Source organism: Falco punctatus, assembly GCF_963210335.1.
Source record: "Falco punctatus genome assembly, chromosome: 3".
Lineage (NCBI taxonomy): Eukaryota > Metazoa > Chordata > Aves > Falconiformes > Falconidae > Falco > Falco punctatus.
The window spans coordinates 55,133,813-55,158,840 of NC_137582.1; the positions used below are offsets into that span (position 1 = coordinate 55,133,813).

The 25,028-nt window shown below is 36.3% G+C and overlaps 1 protein-coding gene across 3 annotated transcripts in view; it reads left to right on the forward strand.

Annotated features, from left to right (window-relative positions):
- Window positions 1-25,028, forward strand: part of SS18 (SS18 subunit of BAF chromatin remodeling complex) — a 42,627-nt gene that overhangs the window by 12,716 nt on the left and 4,883 nt on the right. Inside the window, exons 4-9 of one of the 3 annotated variants that reach the window (XM_080382027.1) lie at window positions 5,075-5,228; window positions 10,616-10,837; window positions 19,415-19,582; window positions 20,321-20,425; window positions 22,544-22,636; window positions 23,345-23,467. In XM_080382027.1, the coding sequence (XP_080238153.1) occupies window positions 5,075-5,228; window positions 10,616-10,837; window positions 19,415-19,582; window positions 20,321-20,425; window positions 22,544-22,636; window positions 23,345-23,467 (865 nt within the window). The remainder of the gene's footprint in view (window positions 1-5,074; window positions 5,229-10,615; window positions 10,838-19,414; window positions 19,583-20,320; window positions 20,426-22,543; window positions 22,637-23,344; window positions 23,468-25,028) is intronic. The other 2 variants (XM_080382028.1, XM_080382029.1) reach the window with 2 other exon arrangements.

Consider the following 25,028-nt stretch of genomic DNA (forward strand, 5'->3'; position numbering starts at 1 on the left):
ACCTATCAGCAGAGTACTGTTCTCTGAGACTGGGACAGGTGCTGTGCTATTAGCGATGTGATATTAGCAGGGCAGGGTACCTCCTGGGATGGGATATTTTGCTTTGCAGAAAATTATATTTGAGAACTGAAAACAAAGATAATTGATTAAATACTGAGTTAAAAGCCTTCTGATCTTTCTAAGAGAAGCTCTATGTTTGTATTCCACATAGCTTCTAATTGTTACTCTGAGAGAATTTAAAGAAAATTGTATTTTTGATAGTCTACAGTAAATATCTATTGCTATTTGTATTGATTAGCAATACTGTGTTTTCATGTGTTTAACAGTATTTTCTGTCTCTTTCATTTTGTTGATGACTAAGTTGGTATTCCACCTCAGTTTTTATAACAATAAATGTTCCATAAACAGATCTTTCAACTTGCTGTTGATGGTAAGAAAAATATGACAGGGCAGGGAAGAGATGATAGATGAAAGTGTGCAATTCCACCATGGCATATTTTGTTGTTTGCTGTCTTATATTTGATCCAAATTACTGTTTCAAAGAAAACCCTCTAAAAAAATAATGCAGTTTGTCTATTGTTTTAAGTGTATGCTTTCAAATAAATTTTGGGTTTAGCAGGATTTTTTTTGCTGAAAGTTGTCAGTTAAAATTTAGTGGGCTGTTTGGTTACAGCTGCAATCAGTTTCAGTCTTCTTCCAGTTCAGATTTCTAGAGCTGGACTAAATAGCTTATAGTTTATTTTTTTTCATGCTCTGATAAATTTTAAATGCTCATAGCAGCTATAAATTGTAATCTGTGTGTTTGGGGAAGTGAGCCAAAAATTAGTGTTTAGCAAGTGAAGCTCTGTCTTAACATTTTCCATTTCTTTAATGGACTTTTTACTGATAGTAAAATATTTAACACTTTCTACCTTATAATTGGAATAAAATGAGCAGTGATTTTAATTTCTTTCTTTTCTGTGACTTATCTAGCAAAAGGGGGGAAGCAGCCTTTCCTTTGGTTCTGTTAACCTAACTACATTTGGATGTCATGGAGTTTCTTTATCTTTTTTTTTTTTTCTTTTAGTATTTGGCTTTTGAATACTGCATGGTCATTCTGTATTTCGAAAGGTCTTTATCATGCGTAGTGCATGTTACTGGCCATAGTCAATATTGTTAACCTCTGTAAAAGAACAGAAAAGATTAAGTGGCCCAGTGGGGTTTCGTTTTTAGTTTGGTTTGTTGATTTTTTTTTTGTATAAATTTTTTTTAAATTAAAAAAAAAGATGTAAGAGAAGTTTCACCTGTGAAAGCCTGGATGATTCTGATAGAAATAGAGAAGTTGCCATTTTAAAACAATCTTTTTCTTGTTTTCTTCTGTCTGTGGCCAGTAGAAAAATATTCTGGAGGAATTTCATTGGGCAATAATTATATCTGCAGGAGACTTTTTTCTTTTTAATACTGTCAGGTAGTGGTTGGTTTATGATCCTGACATGAAGGCTTGTAACACACATTGAAAATATCCTATATAATATAACAGTTTCAATTGCATGTATGTATGTGTAATTGTCTCTGAATTTTACTTAAACTTTGTTCTAGTGTCTCGTATTGATGAATTCCTCAGGTTTATGTGATTTATGTGGTGTCTTGTATGTTTAATGTTATTCCTCAATTTATTCACTCTTCTCCTGGGATTTTCATTGTTGTTAAACCATAAATTGAATGATCTACTTTTTGTATGTATCGTACATTAAATTATATTTCTGCCATGTCCTCTTATTCTTTCCTTTCAACTTGTTTCAAGTGATAACACTCAAATCTTTAATCACTGATCGCCTGTCTTTGGAATCGTTCTGCTTCTACGGTATCCTTCTGTGATTGCTTTCCTCAAACTGAACTTGTATCATTAACACAAATGCCATGGCTTTTTTTTGGTGCATATTATATCTCAATTCTGGTACATCAAGTACTGAAGATAATCAGAAAGTGAACACAGGTGTTATTAATAGGTTTTATGTATTTTTTAATTTTTTTCCACCAAACCGTGTGGGAGTGGTCAATTTTTTTTCCCCCTGAATTAGTTACAATAGGAATTTCCTTTTTCTGAAGAGTTGTCCAAAATTCAGTGTAATTGCCCTGTATCTATCCATGTTGAATTTTACCTGGCACCATTCTACTTCTCCTTTCATCCACAGTTTTCAGTAATTAGTTTTGCAACATCTTCAGATGTTGACGTTTACTAACAAATATTTTCAGGGGACCTCTACTATGTTTCTTTATTCTTTGAACTTCCTGTCAGGTTATTACTTATTTCTTCACTAAGGGCAGTTTCTGATCCGTGAAAATGTGTACACCTCAACAACTCTTGTATTAAATATGCAGCTAAGTGGTTTTAACATATTTTTGAAATTTTCTAATAGATTAGAAAGAGATGACTTCCATATATTGACACTTTACTAACTCATCTTTATTTTTATCATCCTTAGCATTTTATAATTCTGTTAATTATTTTCATCAGTTTACTTGTAGCTTGGGGGTCAAGGCTCACAGGTTTATGATTCCTAGAACTGGTCCTGCTACTTTTTTATAAAAAGAGGTACAGTGTTCGCTTAACTTCTAGTCATCTTAGGGGTAGTTTCTTTTAATGAAAGACTGAATTTTTTAGCAGCTTGGACTGACTTGCATTATTTTCAAGAATCTGAAATGCGTTCACACAGGTCTTTGGGCTGTTTCCATATCCAGAAGGTCCTCTTGATAAACTACTTTCCTGTAGTACCTCTTCGGTTGTTTTTAATTACTCTTTCAGTTCTCCCAATTCCCTTTGGTTTGTGAAGTCTCTTGGAGGTTTTTATATCCAATGGAGAATTCTGTAATCCTTTTTTTTTTTTTTTTTTTTTTCTCTGTATTCCTTGAACACTTGTGCTCTCAAATCTGGTTTTGGATCACTGTGGTGTTTGTCTTAATGTTAAACAACAGCTGTTTTGAAAACTTCCAGAATAAATTTCAAGAGTTGGAATATATAGTTTTGTCCCAAATAAACTTCGGATGTTTGTTCATCCAACATTATGTGTGTAAGGGCATGCCCACGTTTGTGCAGTAACAGCTGCAGGATAGCTGAAACCTAGGTATGATCTAATATTTTTTTTAGTACTTTAGTATTTTTCATTATCAGCATGTTGTGGGAACATTTGATTTACTAATGATTTATACTAGAAATCTAAGAAGTACATTTAAATTCTGAAAATATTTCAACTTGGATGGTTTTTGGCTTTGCTCTCTGCTGAGGGGGGCTGTTACGTTCTGAGCTCTAGCTGCTCATGTGGAGGTACCAAGTATGTTGGTTTTGCTGCTATTCCAAAACATACTTGCTAAATAAAAATTAAGAAGTCTCCGATTTCTTTTTTGGTTTGTTTCTCCATATAGCAGTTTTAGGTAACTTGTTAGGTGCAAAAGTAGGATGAAAGTGAGCTTTTGAAGGTGAAAGGAAGGAAGAGATTGAAGTGGCCTTCCTTTGGTTGCTCACTGGTTGAGGAAGATCAAACAAAATGGTGCAGCATTTTGCTCACACTGTTCAGGGAGTGGAACTGCCTTCACTCTTACCTTTTCTGCTTTCTGCCACTTCTGCTATAGGATAAGGAAGAAACTTACTTATAAAACGTCATTTTCTTCATTGTGGAGGAGTAAAAGGAATTTAGTAAGAGAAGTAGCCTACTTGCTTGCATGTTCCTTCATCTTCCTTTTCTCCTGCTGAAAAAAAGCCTTCACTGATTTCTTGAGGACATCTTAAAAATGTTGCAGGGAAAAATAATAACTGCTTGAGGTATTTGAAGAAACATTGAGAAAATAAATTAGTACTGTTCTTACCCTACCTCTGGCAAGTGAATACAGGTGTCTCTGTGTCACCCTGATTTTGATATCTTCAAGGCCAAGAAGGGGTCCTGCCTTACAGTAGAAAAGCGTAATGCTTTCCAAATGATTGTATTATGTCTTGTCTTGTGAACCTCCTGATGAGTATGTGTTGGTGGTATAAGGGGGGCTGAGCTAGATGGGAACTTAGAACCAAGGGTGCAGACCCTTTCTATGAAGAGAAATGTTGAAAAATATACACACAATTGTCTCACAGAAGGGGTTTTGCGTGGATAGTTACGGTGTTTAGAGGGTCCTCAAAAGCCAGAGACTTAGGTGTTCACACTCACAGAGATGATTTTTTTTTTATTCCCCTGAATAAGCTGAGGTGTGTGAGGAGGATCGTACAGTCTTGCAGGTGTTTTTTGGTAGTAAAACAAAGCTGGCTACTAGCTATTTCTGCATCTCCTTACATTGCTGTGAGTAGAAAAATTCCCCCTTGTGTTTATTGTTTTTCTTGCTCTCCCTCTCTGAACTCTCAAGGTTATTCAGTTATTTTCCTCACAATTTCATTAGGAAATTTGCCAAAAACATCCTTTCTAGGCAGCTGTCTCTGGACCTTTGGAGGCCAGCACTAATGTGCTTCCAGTCTGTAGGGGGTGTTTGGCATGAAATTACGAACTAGGCCTTCAGTGCTTGGGGGGAGAGAGGGGAAGAGGTCGCAAACGTTTTACCACACCCAGGTGCAAATTTTTGCTAGTCTGTGAGCATTCAGAGGCTTTAATCTCATGTTGTACCTGTGGTGTCCTGGTGCAAGGTCTGTTAACAGCAACAAATTGTTCATGTGAGACAGTTACAAAGAAGAGTTATTTTTCTGCTCAACAAATGTTGCTTTGAAGGAAAGCTTTTGAGTCTGTAGGAGGGAGTGACTCCAGCAATCATAAACTGTTCAGATGTGATTTTTTAATGAGGCATTGATTTGTATTTTTGTTTGTTTTAAAGCGGTGCTTGAAGGTGCTGTGGTGTTGTCTGCATGTCATACTTAATGTAAAATGGATTGAAATAATTAAATCTTTTGCCAAAATTAATATTGGGAGGGATTAAACATATCGGAACGAGCAAGAAATGCATTTCAGTGCTTTCTTTCATACCATGCTGAACAATATAGGCAACTGCTGTACCATATGTACATATAATATATTTGTCAGACTAACTGCTTCTCATGTTTGACTAAACTGTCTCCTTTCAGCCACCCACACAGAATATGCCTATGGGTCCGGGAGGGATGAGTCAGAGCGGCCCTCCCCCACCTCCACGCTCACACAACATGTCTTCAGATGGTATGGTAGGTGGGGGCCCTCCTGCACCACACATGCAGAACCAGATGAACGGCCAGATGCCTGGTAAGTTTTTCTCCTCTAAGACATTAACACCAGCGTTGCCTGGCAACTGAAACGACATGGGGGCTCAAGGGATACTAGATTGTTGATGACAAAACTGCTTTGAATGCCCCCGAGTACAAGCTCTCTTAGAGTTTGTTAGCTACAGAGCTACGTGACCTGTATTCAGTGTTTATCAGGCTGCCCTTGGGCTTTGATGTAGCTGACACACAGCATTCCTCTGATGAACAGAACTGGCTAAATTTAGTCTGTTTGAAACTGTGCAGTACAGCTGGCTTTAGAAAGCTTATTGGGAAAAGGTATTGGCCTGTGGCTGAGTGAACACAAATCCTTCCATAAAAAGATAATGTGAAATCATTGTAGCTAAATAATTAGATAATAATAAAATAGATACATCTTAAAGAGTGTGTTTCGAACGTGGGTAAATTTTTTTTTTAAAAGTTGCTTTTATACAGAGTCATCCAGCTTCTGCTAATCCTGTGTTCTTTATTATTGAAGATGTGTTGAATCGTAAGGGATTTGTGAAGAAATGGCCTCCAGTTTATTGTTCTAGGTGTAAATTTTAAGTCAGTTTTTATGCCATACTGTTTTGTTTCTGACTTCCCAAGCACTTTTCTTTTTATTGCAAAGCAGTGAAACAAGATGATAAAATTCCACCTTGTATCTACCGGTACTGGCTTTGGGGTAACTATTCCCTTTAGCAGTCAGATCAGAATGGAGTAGGCCCTGGAAAAGCTTGCTTCTTTATATAGAGGCTGTTTTCCGGAATTTCCACTCATAAAGTCATACTGCCTATTTCATGTGAATTGGTTTTCAGCTTAAAATTGCATTCCCAGGATTGCTTTTGTTCAGGACCCCTTCATTTTTTTTTTTTTGTATGGAGGAACCTTTCATACAAAAGCTCTTCAAGGTATTGATTCTTCCAAGAAAGAAAACTGCTGTCAAAAGGTCTTTGAAAACTCATCTCTTGGTGGTCACAAGCTCCATGACGGCAAACACATTAAATAGCTATGTGAGACTTAATGTGAAGTAAAAAATACAATGCTTGCTGTAGTCCGTAATTTCTGTGCAGATCTTGATAAAATGGACCTGATAGTGATGGTTTTTCTGAGAATAATAGCTGAATAGCCTCCAGAGGCCATGTGTAAGAAGTGTAATGAAAGACCTAGAGAAGAAGTTAGTTTCATCATACCTGTTGGTCATGGTCTGCATTTGGAGTGGAAGGAGCAAATATGCTGCTCCCTAAGCAGGGCAGAGCTATTCTGGTTGTGGAGTCCTTGTATCCATTTAAGATTCATCAGCTCCCAGGGAGACTAGCACTGCCTCTCAAATCAGTCTTTTTGACCCTCTAGTGTAATCATATTATTGTTATTATAATGATCTTTTCCAAGGAGAAGGATTACTGAGTCACAATGTGAGCATAATAACTTCACTGCCGAGCCATGGGAGAGAAAAGTCACTCCTTAAACATACATATTTTGTAATTAGATAGAATAAGAAAAGAGCTCTTATGAAAATACATGAAAGGTAAATAGGTTTGTTTTGGTATTCACCTCAACAGATACTTAAATACAGTTTCCAGCTAAGCTTTAATTTAGCCTTTTTTCCAACATACTCCCTTTTTTGAATGTCGGTTCCTTTCCTTCTCTGTTTAAGGTTGTCTCTGAGGATGTAAAGATAGACAGATTAGGATGAGGGCATCTCTAATACCAGAAAGGCATGCTAAAATCCTTCTGTAGTTAGGTGTTGGAAAAGGAAGAACAGAATAATCTTGTTAAGTGGATAGTTGAATATTTTTAAAGTGATTGCTAGTTTGCCTGTATATGAGCCTTTCTGTATTTCATAGACATGTACTTGTAGCAAGTTCTACAGCGTATGCATTTTCTTTCTGTTTATACAGCACTTATTCCCTAAGTTACATAGGTGCTTTGTAATAGACAGATACAAAACCTTAAGTATCTGAAGAGATGAGCTGTCCAAAAAGAATAAAGTTAGTAATGTGCAAACAGAGAATCCAGGGTTGACAATCTGGAATTGACCAACCTGGAAGAAGTAAAATCCAGGCTCAAAAATAGCAGCTAAGAATTTCTGGAAGGCTTTATCTGAGTAGGGACTTCCACAGGCCAGAGTATGGGTGGAAGGATTGATGTGAGTATTAAAATAACTGCCTAGTGATGGTCAGAGCGAGTTGTTTTAAACTTCTGCCATAGAGCTGTCATGTTACCTAAAGGGCAAAGGGTGATTTTTCTTGTACTTGTGTTCTTGGTTAGTAAAGGATCTCAGGTGCTGTTGAGACCCTTAATTGCATCCCCTGACAAACAAGTGTCTCTATTCTTGTACTGGGGAAGACAGTCATGACAGACCTCTTTCAGCCTATGGTGGAATTGAATGTTATCTGTACCTGTGACAGATAATGGCTTTTACCTGAAAAAATTACTGACTGGAGAGTTACATTGACTGGGAATTCATGTGATGCAAAGTGAAGGGTGGTTCTGGATTTGGAAGGATATGAACTGGGTGTGCTGGTGGCAAGTTGTCTTCCTGATTTCTTGAACTTGTTTTACCATATGTAAAAAGGTGAAAGGTGAGACTAGCTGTAGGGTTCTTTGACCTTTGTCCTGGCACTGGTAGGTGACCTTTCTGAATAACAAGTGCTTGTGTATTACCAGCAAGTTCTCTCAAAGTCTTCTTTCCTTCTTGCAAGTGTAGTCTCAGATGCACTTAGGCTGGCTTACAGCTTCTCAGAGCTAAGATACTATCTATAAGTGGTTAAGAGGAAAAAGGAGTTCTGTTTATAGTGAAGATAGATACTTATTCCACTAACTTTATTATACCACCAAATCTAATAATCTAATTAGTACAGCATTTAAAGCAGTTATTTTAATGGCAGATAGGCATTTCATCTTTCATTTGTATTCTGTTCTTTCCATTTCACTTATCCATATGTAAAAAAACCTCAAACAAACCAACTGTTGTGTCCTTATGTGCAGGAGAACCCTGTAAAATATTTTGGTAAACTATAAAAAAAAAAAATTTGTGAAGTGTTTTCTTACTATTTTTGCATTTGCAAGGTTTTTTGGTACTGTGGTCTTAGCTTTTCCTGTGTCCTTGTCTTCTAGCATCTCAGTATCAAACTACCTGATTTTGAGTCCAGCACATATTCATGCCTGACACTTTGTGTCAGTTTTTTTTTGAGTGCTTTCTCCTGTTTTGGTGCTACCTGAGACATGAAGTTTAAACCAACCTTTTAGAGAACGTGGTCTGTTTTTTGCAACTTCTGTCTTACAATGATTTTTGGATTCCCCGTTTTGCTTCTTACATTATCAGGTTTTAAAAACTTACTCCACTGTGTGTTTGGCTAGCTCTCTGAAATCTATTATTAAATTTCTTCCTTTAAACAGAAAGGGATAAAACCACTCCTAGACCCTGACTTTCTGGTACTAACCCTTTGTATTCCTTCCTTTTCTTAGAAAAGAAATTAAGAAAGTAGTCTTCTAGCAGTTGCTTGGCACTACAGTCTGGAGATTCACCTTAGTTTTACTTAACACACTGGTGATTGATCTCATGACTAGAGATGATCTCACTTTTCTGGAATTGAGCTGTCTCCACATTCTGACTGACAAAGAGTTAGGCAGTGTTGAATTGAAGATGGGACAGTATAGTCATCTATAGTTCTCTGTTGTGATCATAATCCTGTTAACTGGGTGTTTTGGGTTTTTTTCCTGTATTTGTTGTGCAATCTCTGCTCACCTTTTTTGCAGGAACAGTGAACTGCATGTATGATACCTTTTTCAGCTTGATAAAATAAGCTGATGTGTTCATTTCAGTAAAGTGTCTTGAAAAGGACGAGATGATAAACATATCCTTGAACTTACTCTCTGTTTCTTCATGTTGGCTTTTACTAGCCGTGTTCCTTGATCATTATCCTTTTTTCTTCTGCATCTTTTTGTTTGCGGGTCAGTTGGTATTGCCTCTCTGACCTTGTGTAGAGCTCTGTCCTTAGTTGTGCCTTTGTTCTGTCCTAGATTAGTGCAGTTGTTTCTTTAGCCAAGATAGGACTCGGGAGCTGTTTATATCTGAAGGCACATGCAGGGTTTCTTTGGGCATGACTTTTTTTTTGGTTGTGATTGTTTTGGTGTTTTTTTTTTTTTTTTTTTGTTTTGGGTTGTGTGGTTTTTTTTTTTTTTTTTTTTTTTTTTTTGCATGGGTATATATGTAACCAAACCACTATATTCCTACAACTCTACTGGCATAGTTTCTTTTAGGCTCCTCTTCTGTTTTCTGTGATTTTTAGGGTTTTGTAGCTTAACAAAAAAATGTGGCATGTTTGTCAACAATGGCATCTTCTTGGTGACCTCGGTATATATCAACACCTGTCTTTTTTTTAGGGTTGACCTATTCCGTCACATGATTTTGTTGTACATATCTTCGTAAACTCTTCATGTGGTGCTTGTCATTTGCACAGTCCTTGCATTTCATTTACCTTTTTCACTAGTCATTTATATCCAATCACACCTCTTACTAATTTTAGTCATAGTATCTGCTCACTTGTGCCAGCTAAAGTAATGAGTAAACTGATCAGATGATATTGTAATGCTTACACTTTTTAAAATACCCATTGAGTGTAGATTATAATTCAGAGAACAATCCAATTTTAACCTGTGTTGTCAGGAAGAGGGGAAATAAAGGGTGAAGAGATGTTGGCCTCATGGGTATATGAACAGGTTGCTGCTCTTCCTTTGCATCTTTGCAAGCATGAGAGGTGAGCTGATAATTTATTGGCTGTCCTTCCACTCATCATCTCCCACCCTAGTAATCTATAAATACAGCATATTGGCTCTAGATTATATGTTCAAGCCAAGTTAAATATGCCTTCAGCCATTTTTAGTCTACATATATTTGTACCATGTCAATGCTGTCTGACTTCTGGGGAAAAAAAAAGTAATGTATTAACTGTTATTTTCAGAAAAGTGTCTAGTACAGTTTTTTGAATAAACAGAAATGTTAGAGCTATTGTAACAATTGCAGCTGTGATAGAGCTACCAAGCTGGCTGTTAAACTGGTCTTGTGCATTTCAGGTAAAATCCAGGGCGTGTTGTGCAAGTACTAAAAAGACTAGTTTCACGTATGATATGGATATAAGATGAGCTATATGATAATTTACACCTTTTAGTAGCTTCACGTGCTCAACAAAAGAAAATGTATTGCATAGTAGAGCTGAACTTGTTAACTTTTTTTTTTGAAGTTTGGAAGTAATGAGCAAACTTTTAGCTTTGTTTCAGTGCGGTTGTATTTAATAACTTTTATTTAGTTGTATAATTCAGTAGGACTAATTTGCTTGTTTTATGATACTTAATGTTGAACATTTCCCCCTGTTTTTCTTTCTGAAGGACCTAACCACATGCCTATGCAAGGACCTGGACCTAACCAACTCAATATGACAAACAGTTCCATGAACATGCCTTCTAGTAGCCATGGGTCAATGGGAGGCTATAATCACTCAGTGCCATCCTCACAGAGTATGCCAGTGCAGAATCAGATGACTATGAGCCAGGGACAGCCTATGGGCAACTATGGTCCCAGACCGAACATGAACATGCAACCAAACCAAGGTAAGTGAGGTGCTTGTTAGCTTCTGTAAAAAACAAACATCTCAGGTACAGACCTTTTTTAAAAGGTCTTGTCTTACAGGTTTTCTTCTCTAAATGCATTTGTATCCATGTTTGGAGGACTCTACATCTCCTTTCTCCCATGTGTTGGTGACTTTTTATTTATTTGCAGAATTGAACTGTTTTCAGGTATTGTCTGAGAATTGGGAGTGGATCTGCTTTCATCAGTTAAGTTTGAACTACTGTTTATCTTTCTCAGACTTTACACTTCTACCTGAGTGTTGTTATTGCTCAAGTTGATAAAACATTTCTACTCTTCAGTCTCTTGGGTAAACTGAAAAATTGTAGTCAGGTAGCCCTCAGGTTTTTATACCTAATTAATCTTTGTTCTCTGCTGCATGCTGTTTTAGCGTGGAATGTCTGTTAATCTTAAAGAAATAAAATTCAGTTCCAGCAACTAATCCGCTACTCCCTACTGTTTTCAGGAGATGTCCTTGTGTATATAGTAAAATACAAAACTAATTTTGTGTCTAGGATATTTGCATAGCATAAACAGATGATGTGTCCTGTTAATGTCCTTGTTGAAGCACAAGGACATTGCAGAATTAAAATATTGCATTAGAGTCGCAACAGACAAAATTATTGAATTGTTTATATACTGCATATTCTTATGAATGTGCTCCATGAGTCAGCAAGCAATATTTTCAGCTTACCTGTTAAGTCTCCTACTACATTGGATGTGGACACACCACCTGCTAGAAGACATACTGCAGAACTGTTTTTTTTTTAAAATGCTTCTACCTAGTTTACAGCATGTTTTTTTCCCAGTACGTATGAACTGTTATGGATATATTAGCTGAAGCATCTCTCTTTCTGATGCTGTAGGAGAACATGTTTGGTTTTTTTTCCCCTAAGACTCTTTCCCTGGACATTGTAGAAAAAATAAACTTCCAGTGGCATAGGTGGTTCTTACTGCAGTATGCTCTCATTGGAGACTGGAACTCTGCTTTTTAATGTAGATACTTCTTGGTCCTGGGGTGCACAAACAGGCCAGGTAATACTAATCAGTTTCATTATTAGATCACAGAAAAGGTCAAAACAGACAAAAAGACTTGAGAGACTGAAAATAAATCAAGACAAAACAGCTGTTTCTGCAGTTTTCTTACTGGTAGTGAAAGTGAGAAGTCACAGTCCTTTGTCCATGTTGTTAATGGCACTTTTTAAAAAATTTAACAGCAGAGGAATCAATCACAAGTAGAAGTATTTTTTACTGTATCTGAACTGGCAAGTTACCTGTGTATTCTGGGCAATAGTCAGTGGAGTAACTTTGTAAATGTCCTGAGATGCTTTGGACAAGTCCTATGCATGGTCAGTTGAAACTTTTTGTTTGCAGAGAGTTAGCAAAAAATATGGTAGCAGTATGTGTGAGAGAGCTATCCCCTAAGTAGCTCTACAGAAAATGTCTTTATTTGTGTGACTGGCTTACAGTTTGGGACTAGTGATTGTTCCATCTCAAAGTAGTGTTCTTTACTCTTCCTTGTAATATTTCCCTTCTGTATTTTTAGTACTCTGTCAAACTTGAAAATTGCTCATTAGAAGTTAGGCAGAAAGATACTTAAAAGGTTTGTGTTCTGTACAAATAATAATGCTTAAGTGGCTTTGGGGAGTAAAGCTGTATCTAACCAAATTATAGGTTCAAGAACAAGAGCAAGTTCTCTAAGAACACGAGCTGGTACCATTGCCTGCACTTAGGGCCACAGTAATCTTTCACATTGGGTAACTAATTTTGCCAAACTTTGACCCTTTAGGCCAAAACTTTCCATTCCAGGTGTCTGCTTCACGGCTGATTTGTTTTGTTTCAGAAGTTTCACAGAAGTAGTGAGCCATTGCTGACAGTGGGATGAAGAATTACATTCTTTAAAATATTTCAATATCTCTCAAAAGCATTAGTAAATAGAGCACTTCATATGTAATTGTAGGAGTACAGTGCCCCTTGCTTTAGAGTAAGGCTTTGAAATTGTCATGCCAGCAAGGTGCTATTTGCTGTTTCAATGAAAATATTGTCCCAAATTGGTCAAATTTTAAATATCTATGGGGGAAGAAGTCTTTAAGTCTGAAGGTGTGTGTGTTTTACATATTGGTAGCTCAGGTTTTTGACCTAAGAATATTTCCAGTCAGGTCTACTTAATAAATTTCCTCCATTTTCTTCTATTAGTTGTTACATTTTTATTGAAATTTGGTGACAAATGAGAGGAAATATATTTGTATCTTCACTCTCTTATGACTCCAGGACAGGACAGCAGGGGACAGAATGGAGGAGAAATCTGTGAGAGCCAAGATCCAGTCTGGCTGGGCAGAGGTCTCAGCAAAGCATGGATGCTGCAGGCTCCTCTTCTAAGTGAATAAACAATAATGAGCTACTAGGAGATGCATTGAGATGTAGTTTAACAAAAAGGGAATAAACAGATTATGACTTGAAAGGTTTCTTAACTGATAGTTTGTGCTGACATTCAGAAACAGAAATGAACCAGAATTTCTGAGCCTCAGTATTCTTGTCAGGAGACATTTGTGAACCCCTAAGCATGCTTTGTTTCTTTGTCTTAAAGGGGTGATTCATATTGAGAATGAAAGATCTCGCTGTATCTGTCAGTTAATAACAGCACTAGCTAAATATAATGCTGAATATTCTGCAAGCTAAGGTCTTAGCATTTCAAGTTTTGGCTGTTAAAAATTAGTAGATGATCTTGACCTTAATCTTTCCCTGCATGGATTTCCCATCTGTAGAGGAATGAATCTGATGGTGAGATTATGATACCATCTGATTCCACAGGAGTGTTGTGAAAGTATATTCATTATGAAGATTTGGACATTTTAGGTGAGCGTCATAAGAGAACCCATGAGTAAATTAATGATTCTGTCTTTAGTGTTTGACTAGGTATGGCTTCTCACATGATCAGGAGGAAAAAAAATATTGAAATAGCTTTTCAGTGAATAGTGTCTACTGTGTACTGAATGAGGCCAGTACTTCAAGGCAAGAAGCACGCTATCGTGTAATAGATGGATACCATAACTTGCAGAAAAGTTCTGATCTAACTTTTGATCTTGATCAAGGCTTCTTGATGTGTATATATACATTTTGAGGCAGATGGTGTTAGAGAAAAGTGCCAATTAGTAACAGAATTCATTGTTGGATTTACTTTCTGTCTCTACTTTGTACATATTATTGATTTGCACTAGTTTGTAAAATACTAACAACAGGAATATTTTAAGTGAGAAGCATATTTTTTATTGTGTTGTGTTTATATAGTCCAAAGACCAATTTTAGTAACTGTGGACTTGGGAAGCAGAGTATTTTAAATGGAAGATTCTGTAGTTTATTCTTAATTAAAAAGGTACTGTAGCAGCCTTTGACACCTGCAAGGAATATTGGCTACCTTCTTGGAAAAGATAGGAAGCAGCAGGAGCTGAGTGGATGTGGAAGAACCCCCTTTCTTCTGGGTGCATTGCTGCTTTTGTATGGGAAGTTACTTATGCTGAATGAAACATTACAAGTCTTGCCAAATTTTTACTTTTCAGAGGGGAGGTGTAAGCATGATTTTTCTTCCATGGAAATTCCTCTTATTTATGTTGAACAGATCTTCCACAGTCAGAGAATAACAATAAGCAGTAGAATTCAAATACTTTAGAAGTAAGGACCAAGAACTTACAGCTTGGCCATCTCAGAAAATGTGTTTCTCAGATCCTTTTGCTAGGATTCTGTTCCCTTGCCAGAAGCACTTGATGTGAAGTTGACAAAACTCCCCAGTCTGTATTTAATGAGCATTATATGTTGTTTGGGGTGGGGGTGGGGAGCTAGTTTACTTCTAACAGGTGGAGTCTACATGAGAATATCGTTTTGACTCGATCATTTGCAGAAGACCAGTTGTTGAATCTGGTGCTGAGGGTTTTTTTTATGACAGTTTCATTTATATAAGCTTACAAAAGTTTCATTATCGTTTCAGAGCTCTTTCAATTCCAAGCAAATATGAAGACATCATAGAGACAGCAGAGATGAGGCAGGTGCAGAATTCCTGTTCTTTTGTTGTCCGCATAAAGGAACATAAAGATAGAAACACCCAATGTTATCTGAAATACAAACATGTTCAGGGTATGACAGATAGGATCAAATAATTTCTAACATTGAGGACCTTTTGTGAATGACTTGCCATCTGTTCATTCCTGTGTAAGCAGAGGCTGTTACGTTTCAATACCTCAGCTGCTTACAGTAGCTGTGATGTCATGGACAAAGCAAGGCAGTCTCAATTTTTTTAACATCTAACCTATTAGAGAGAAACAGAATTGCTTCCACATTCTGGAGTGCTATCATGCTATAGCAGGATTTGTAGGATGTCTAGCTGTAGAAGACACTGCAGTTGTATCTGGAAAAAAACAAAGATATACAGAAGGGCCACAGTACTTGTTCTTTCACGTTTTACCCTAGGGAAGAAAGGTGATGCTGGTAACTAAGGAATTTTTTTGTGTGACTTATTTGTATGTATTTTTTTCTTAAATGACACCTTAAACTATGGTTCAGTTTGAGATGAGAACTTTGTGGAGTAAGCAAGTGTGGATAAGTTTCTACTACCTTTTGTTTGCAGCCTAAATCATACATTAGGAGTAGCAAAAAATGTTGTATCCTCAAAAGTGTTTTGAGGTACTGCTTAAACCGCCTTCACGTTAAAACACCTTTAAGATTTTGGTTCACTTGACCAAGTACATCTGAATTGTAGTTTTTGTCAAGAATCTTGAGAAAATTGGAAGTGAAATTTACCCTGTGGTAGAGTTCCTCAGCTAGCTCTTGCAGGCGCTATCACCATCACTTAAATACAATTTTTTTTTTGTAAGCATGAAGAACAACACCAAAAAAGTTTTACTGAGAACTGCTGCATTGCTAGGTATATATTGTTATTTATGTAACAGTGGACGCAATGACAGGTGAATCTGGCGTGATGTACTTTGCTGATACTGTAGATGTGGATATCTAATTGCTTTGTTGATACGAGCACACATTGTGAAATGCCAGAAGAATAGACCTCTTCTTAACAGCAAAACCAATGTGTTTTTGAAGACTGAAGGAACAGTAGCTTGTATAGTGTTGCTTTTTTGTTATACCCAGGAGGCTCCCATAGCTCTTCAATTGGAACAGCCAAGCCACCAGTTCATTTGGGGTTCTTCGCTTCTGTGCTTCTTCAGAAGTTTCAACTGTGTCAGCAGTTACTCTTGTCCATCACCAGTATCTGAGTTTCAGCAGAAGAGACGAAGCTGAGGAGACATTTTTAAACTGCTAAGTTTTTCTGCAGCTCTTTCATCCTCAATGCACTTCTAGTCTCAGATTTGTTAGGTTTACCTAAGAACCGCTTCTAGTTTGCATTTCTGTTTCTTTCTGTTCATCTTGCATGTCTGAAGATGAGGTGGTCTATTTCCTGAAGTCATTTCTTATCAGGAGACTGCCACCAGGTCACTGCACTTAGAAGATCAAGTACCAGCCTGTTTTCACTTAAATCTATGTACCTTTTCTTCCCGGTGTGCAAGTCCTTATGAGGCACTGGCTAGGGCAGAGACAGGTTTTTTCATTTAGTAAGTGTAGACAACTTTGAAACGAGCAGTTGAGGAAAATGTTGAATATTCCTGATAATGTAGACTATTTTTAATTAAATTGAACTGAGCATTTCAGTTTGCACCTGTTGTCTGACTTGCTTTATACATTCACTTATTGCATAAGACTGATTTGTGTCTGCGCCGTGCATTTTTCAGATGCCTGTTTGACTACCAAAATTGTCTGCATTCCTCACAGGACCTACAGTATTACTTCTTAGCATCTTTTTCTTCAGATTTTTATCCTAGGAATGCTTCCAGTATATTGATGAGTGAAGGCTGCCTTCTGAATGTACAGAAACATTTATAATTTTGCGCTACCAAAGTTAAAATAGTTTCTTGGAAAGACAGTAGTCTTCTGGTGTACTTGCTTATTTACAGGGATAGTTCTACACTATTTTCTTGGACTCATTTTGGACTCTGTACAAACTGGATATTTGTCCTCTCTGGAATAAATACTTCTAGAATTTCATCAAAAATGAGTTTCTAAGGAGACTTTTTGAAAGCAGTGAGCATTCATTTGCAGCGCACAGTTTTGTAAATCTCTGTATGTGAAGCCTTATCTAAGTCTGGAAGAGATCACTGCTTCCACTGAACGTAGTTTGTTGTGACCTGATTGGGCATTCAAGAGCTGTATTTTAAGTGGGATGTAAAAGTGTGCTACAAATATTAGAAGGTCTTAGATCATGAACTAATGGTCTTAAGTTTTTGACTTGGGTCTTGTGAAGGGATATGCTAGGTTTGTTTTATGTCATGAAGTATTAAATAATGAATAAATGTAGCTTTATTGTAGGCTTGATTTTTTTTTCAAAAGAAAACAAATTCAGAGTTCCCTCTCTCCTCAAAACTACTGCATAAAATGATTCTGTTGAATGAGACAATAGACAAAAGACAAAAGTCTTCTTTTAGGTATCTTCTTAGTAAGAGAGATGTGAACCAAACTGGAAGGAAGCCAGGCACTCTGTTACTAACACAGTACAGGGCCTGATACAGTACAGGGTAGTGAATTCTCATTGTGGTTCTACAAAGCATTAATGAAGTTCTAATTTAAAAAGCAAACAGCGAACCTCTACATTGCACCATAGGGACCCAACACATTTTATCACATTGTATTGTGACTAATATTAATATTGTTAATTAACAAGCTTTCTTGAGATCTAGGAATATTACGGCAACAAGTTTTTGGTTTTTTTTTTTCTAAGGCTGCCTATTGTTTCTCAGTATCTCCAAACAGAGGAGCAGTGAAATGGAATAATCTAAATTACCTACTTGCTCAGAAGCTCAAAAAGTGAAATCTATTTTTGCTAAGTGGAAAATAATCAAAGTATTTCAATTTAAATAATTTTTTTACTTTAAAATGTGGACACAAAGTGCCATGCTGAAGGGTAGAAGTATAACTGGATCATTTTAAGAGTGGCCAATATTTGTCTTCAGAGGAAAATGAAGCTTAACAGAACTAAGGCCACTACTCACTGAGAAATTCTGCACAGGGGTTTAATGGGATTTAACTAACGCACTTTGAATTCATACCATTAATTAATTTGGCTTAACTTTCTCTTGTTACCCCACACAGACAGGATCTAAGTGTCTTTGTATTCCTTTCCGTACATAAATCCATTGTCAGTGTTGACTGTATCTAGGTAATTTTCCAGTAGTGTGGTTTCACATAAGACTTCCTGCTTGTGCTCCAGCATCTAGTTATTTAAAAACGCTAAATGCGATGGCAAAATCTGGCATACAGAAAACTAGGTGATCCTTTGCTTTTTTTCCTGGGATGAGGTTTTAAGGGAGTGTCTGTGTGAGTTCAGTGCTTTGATTTGTTCTGTTTTCTAGCGAGACTAGTTACTACTTTGTAGTTTGTATAATAAATTAAAAGGGGGGAGGGGCAGAAAGCTTAGTGTTTCACCATTATAAAGTGTGCAATATGTATTAACTTATTTGAATTATTGTTATTATAAAAATAAGTTGTAACAAGGAGCTAAACTTCTTAAACAACTCTTCCCTCCTCATATTTTTAATACTGGAATAACTTTTCTGAAGTGGCACTACAGAGCAAGTGAGGAAACTGTTCTTTGTTAAATAGCTGTATCAACCTAACCTACAATCTCATACAGTGAGGTGGCATAATCACAATTTTCATTGCTGTGTGGTATCAGTAGAATGTTGTTTAACTGTCTGTTTTCATTACTGAAGTTTGCATTTCCCCAAGTTCAGCCTTAATCAGATTTTTCTCAGTTGATAAAACATGGACAATACTTGACCTTTCCTGGTTATTTCCTCTGGTTCATAGAAACTTGGTTCAGTGTGGTATGAAAGAAGATTTTTCTGCTACAGGCTGCTTGGGACTGTTTAGTGGTGGGTGGAGCATGTATACCTGTGGGCCTTTGCATACTGTCTGTTGTGAGATAGCCTAACTCACTGGTACTCATGGTTTGTCTCTACAAGCTAAATAAAATTGTTTATTTTGTGATAACAGTGAAGTGGCTTGTTGGTGGACCTGAAACAACTACATACATATTAAAACTATGCCCAGAATTAACAATGTTAAACAATTTTTCTATGACTTACCGAGGTTTCACCACCAGGTTTTCATATATACTTTCTTTACAGATACTTTTTTAAACAAACAAAAAACCGGTAAAAGTGTTTCAGTTATCTTTGTGCATGAGTAAACTGATATCTATGTAGTCTGAAAAAAAATCATCTAGAAAGCAGCCTAAATAAGGCTGGGTTCTATTGTACTATTACACGTTCTTTTGTAATTTAGTTGTAGTTGATTGCCTGCATTTGCATAGGTCTAGAAGCAGCAAATCCATATGAGAGCACTAGAAATACAGAGCCTTTTTTGGTCCATATTTAAAGGTTGGGTTTTTCATGTTCTTTCGGAAAGATTTAATTGCAAGTCATGTGTTACCTAAGACATAGTTACTACTTTTCCTTTAACAGGTCCAATGATGCACCAGCAGCCTCCCTCCCAGCAATACAACATGCCACAAGCAGGTGGCCAGCATTACCAGGGGCAGCAGCCTCCTATGGGAATGATGGGCCAAGTTAACCAAGGAAATCACATGATGGGTCAGAGACAGATTCCTCCATACAGGCCACCACAGCAAGGTAGGACTTCACTTCAGTGTTCTTAACATTGATGTTAAATAACAGTATTTTAAAATGATTTTTAAATCACTTTCTTTCGTACACCAAATTTTGAGCAAATCATTGGGTGTCACAGTCTTTGTTTGCAGACTCTTTTTTTTTTTTTTTTTTTTTTTTTTTTTTTTTTTTCCCTTTTAAGGGTGATTCTTGCAGCAACAGATTACTGGTATCACCATGAAACATGAAGACAAGTATTTCTTGTTTTGAGTTCTTTCTGACAAAAAGTATCTAAAAATACACATCTCAGATATACTGATGCAGAATTCTGTTTCGATATTTAAGTGATAGGAACAGAAAAGGAACAGAGTACCTGCTTGGTTCTGAATTAGCTCGATTACAAAAAAGGAACAATGTTCCACAATCTTGCTTCTTTTTTACTTTTTTCTTTCCAGTCCTTTTAGAAAAAAATAACTTTATTTTGAACACCTTAGTCTGTTAAACACATGTTCCTAAAATGAGCTCAAAACTGAAGTTTGATATATATATATATGTGCTCAGTCTAGTGCAGCCAAACTGTGTGTATGTATATATAGATAATTTTTTTTCTTAAGTAAACCAGATTACATATGTTGTCTGAAATGCAACAATAGGGGTGGGGAGTACATTTGAGAAATATTTCTCATACTAAAATCAGAAATTAGCAGGCTTTATAACAGAGAAAACAAGTTATTTACGTATTGACTGGTTGTGGTTTTTCAGGCCCACCACAGCAGTACTCAGGCCAGGAAGACTATTATGGGGACCAATACAGTCATGGTGGACAAGGTCCTCCAGAAGGCATGAACCAGCAATATTACCCTGATGGTAATCTCTCATAAATGTTAACTTTCCCATTTTCTATACCTGCCCAATACTAATGTAGTCCTATGCCCAAAGTTAGGGAATGAGGCAAGAATAGTAACTTATCATACCTCACGTTTACAAAACTTTCCAAATTCAGAATTGTTACTACAGTTCGAGTTAGTATGACTAGTTAATTTTACAATGTATTCAAAGCATGTAACTTGTAATATTCCCATCTGAAATTCTTAACAACAGTTCTAGTATTTAAAAATGAAGTTCTGTAATTGGTTTATCTAAAAGTGTGGAGGGTTTCTTAGCTTATCTGGTATAATTGAGATTAATTAAAACAGTCATAACTTTATTATAAATAAGAGAGGGGGCAATATCCTTTTATTAAAAATCTTACTGAAGTGCAAAAACTTGCTAAAAAGATGTGGTTTTCCTGTAATTATTCTATTTTTTAATGTAGTGTTTAGTTTTTTTAAGTCATGCAAATGTATTATAGCTGCTATGGTATGGGCCTTTAGTTTAATTTTTACAAAGGAGTAAAATGGTCCCTGCCCTGAGGAGATTGTAATTGTGAATCCTCTTTAGAAGTCCCCCCAGTACTTTCAAGACAAGTCTGGAACTTTCAGATTTCGAAAATCTGTCATCCTGCCTCTTGGAATTTAGAGTGCTGAAGGCTGTTGGATTGTGTTATAACTTAGAAAAGTTGCAATTAACCTGGTTTTAGGCTGAGCAGAGACTGAGAGAACAAAGATGCTGACTCATGACTACTCTGATAACTGTGTATGCAACTTAATGGTATCTTATGAAGTTCAAGGAATGTGGTAGATGTTAACATTTAAAAAAAATTATACAAAGCTGTGTAATTGCCAAAGCAACTACTCATTGCAAATAAAAGTATACAAGTTGTTTTGAATTTTAATTTCTATTAAATTGATCTTAAAATATGTCAAGCCATGTCTATATAAGCTTATGTGTGTTGTTTTTGGAGATACATGTGCAGAGTTATTTTATGAGTTGTATTAACTTGTAATTACTAAGCTTTCATTGTGTAACTTCTGTTATATGCATGAACTTTAAATGATTACGGGCAATTTACTGTACTAAGGGCAATTTGATGTTAGTATCAATAGCTTTGTGGTAGCACATATTACTTCTCTAAGACCTATTCCTTCTGAAAATTCATTCTTTATCATTACTTCATTATTACTTTTATACAGAACATAAAGAAAATATAAGACTTAGGTTATATAAGAATATAAGGTGACGTATTTGTACTAGATTCAGTTAATAACCTATGGTACAGTTGCAGAACTAATTGCAAAGACTGCTAAGTTTTAGAACTGTTTTCTTCTTTCCTTATTTTTATATTAAAGTTTTGCTCTAAATTTTATATACTTCGTATAATTCAATTTCAAATTGAAACAATTTTGGTTTGTCTTCTTGACCAAGTTAATAATAAGATATATTTTGGTCATCTGTAAGACAAAATGTATTCTAAAAACAACAGCGGGTGGGGTGCTTACTGCATATACTGGTTTCTTAATCAGAGATGCCTTTAGTCTTTGAAAAGGAAGGTTTGTTTGTAATGTAGAGAAAACAGAGTGTTGCTGTTCTGTCATTTAAAAGTGAAATTTAATGTAGACTGTGGTTTATAACTTCATTGAGTTTTATTTGTTGTATTTCACACTGCTTTTAGCATATGCTTTTGAATTGGAGATCAGCAGAACAGGTGTTAGACAAAGTATGATAATTTCTTTCTTTGTTCAATCTTAATTTAATTCAAGTTATTTACATGTGAAAGGCCTAAATGCTTTCTTTTTTTTTTTTGAGTGAAATATAAAGTACTTCCCCCCCCGCCCCCCCCCCCCCAACAAGGATTATCAGAAGGTTAAGACCATCCCTTGCTGTGGTGTTGCTAAAACTACTGCATTAAGCCTTTTTTTCCTGTCACATGTTAATTCAATATGAAAGGAAATCATACTAATAAGTCTTTGGCTAATACAATTGAAAATTCTTTTTCATGTATATCCAGTTGAAATTTTTTTCATTTTTCTGAGAAATGAAATATTTTTAGGATTTTCACTCAGAGGCCATTAACGTTTCTTCCTGTCTCTTGTCGAATTGATGTAGGTCATAATGATTACGGTTATCAGCAACCGTCGTATCCTGAACAAGGCTACGATAGGCCTTATGAGGATTCCTCACAACATTACTACGAAGGAGGTATCTATATACCTTCACACACATACGCACATACATTCCCTTTCCTCCCCCACCCGTAACGGGACAAAAATTCTTGCACAACACAACTTATACCCATGCAAAGCTCTTGTAGAGTACTAGTTGCTGGCTGTCTTGAAAATTGCAGGGAACGTGAAGCATCGAGAATAATTTCTTGCAAACACCTAAAATATATAACCACAATTTGCCATTTCTAACAATAGTAAAATGACTAAAACACTCTAGAGATTTTTTTTTACTTCAGTGGAAATTTTTATTTAAACATAAATTTGTTGGTTCAGTTGTATATCTTTTTTGTGTGTGTATATATTTTGTATAATTATAGTGCTGTTAGGAAACAGCTTGCTGATCTTGTGTAGCTAGTCTGTGCTCTTCTCTAGCTGTCCTTAATTTTGTCTTTTTTTATTTTATTTAGCATAGTCATGATCTTATGACTGTGATGTTCCAGTAAATGTAATGCTCGTTTGGCAGAGATGCTGAAAATGCTGCAGTTCAACTTTGCAAAATTGGCTTTAACTGCAGTTTGTTTGGCCGAATTCCTTGTTTGGTTTGAGTTCTGTTTTGTTCAGTTTTTGAAATCAATATTGCATTTTCATTTTGTTCTTGTGTTGCTGGCTGTGCATCTTAGAAGGAAAACAATTAATAAAGTAGATACCTTTAAGTTTTTGCTTTCTTGCAATCATATTACAGGAAACTCGCAATATGGTCAGCAGCAAGATGCATATCAAGGACCACCCCAACAGCAGGGTTATCCACCACAACAGCAGCAGTATCCAGGACAACAAGGGTATCCAGGACAACAGCAGGGTTATGGTAAGAAACTGAAGACACCGACAGCAATCACAGAAGAGACTGAGATCCTTGTATGTTATTTCGTCCCTGTTTTACTGAGTTGAATGGCCAGGCTTGTACAAAAAAGGCTGTATGCCTGCAATTTCACTGAGCCAAAACAAGAAAGCATAGCAGACTTTTTCTGGGAAGTAGATCTGTTGACAATGTAGGGCAGTGTGGTAGGCACAGAAAACCAAAGGTGACTAGACAACATTGTAACAAGTGTCTCTGATTTAAAGGCCAAGGAACGCTTTGCTCTTTTCTGTCCTCTGTTGGTGAATACGGTCAGGTGGGCGGGCTCAGAGATGCCAAAGAACCATTTCCACCATTTCTTCCTTGGAGTTGCCATTTAGATTGACATCTTCTAAAAACTAGTTTAAAATTTTATCTAACATGCATGAGTCTAATTTAAAATTCTTGTACCGATCAGTAAGGAAACGAAAGCTGCGTTAGCAATGCTTATATTCAAGAGAGCTTGTCTTACAGATTTGCACTAGTGCAAACCTTCTGATGTATGGCAAGCATGAGAAGTCCTCAGCCGCAAGTGAGATAATATAGTCCTTGGGTGCAAGGAAAATTTCCCAAATAGGAAGCTGAATTAGTAGTGTGTAACTTTTGCACGTTACTTCTGAAAACTTGAGGTCAGAAAAGCATACTGAAAATCCCGCTCTTTTAAGTTTTACTTGCTTGCATATCGTAAAGCTGTATATACTTATCTCAGAAGAAGGAATCTCTGAAATCCATATATTTTACCTGTAGCTCTGTTGCAGGTTTAAGCACTAGAACTTTCAGCATTGTAGGTATGTTGGGAAGTGTGTGGATGACTCGTTTGCCATGTAGATAAAGGCCAGATTCATGTTAAATCCGGCCATGTTCAGACCGTGTTAAGAGGATCCACTGAGATTTAGTAAGATTTCTTCTGTTGGAGGTTATGGATAAATGGATAGTTCTAAAATAATATTCACGTACTTATATTCTGCTAAACATAACATAGGAACAGAATGAAGATCAGAATGAAGGTCTATCTAGCTCGCTGTTACGAATTTTGTATGTAAAGAAATAAGATCTAACTTATTCGGAAAATTTAGATTGAGATACTGGAGGAAAGGTCTGAAGAAATGTGTTGGAGCAACTTATTCACTGTAATTTGTAAACCCAACTAGCATACTTCTCTATTTCTGCTAAAAAATAGAAATTGATACTGAAATTCTATTTTTATTTTATAAAATTTGTCACTGAATGTTTAGAATTCAACTATAAAGAATTGCCATGAATAAATAAAACCAAGTTTCATTTGTCATGTGAACACAGCACTTTTTAGGATGTAGTATTCTTGCTCGATTTAATATTTAATTGCTTTCTAATTTGCAAAAATAAATCAGCATTCCAGTCATTATTATCAGTCTTTAAGGTTTTGTTCCTCTGTAGAAAGCTGAAACTACATAGTTCAGGGAGATTTGAGGTCTGAGGAGAATGATAATAGCCTATGGAGCTTGTCTTCTCCAGGTCATCTGTTTGACTGTCTTACAGATCCAGAATTACT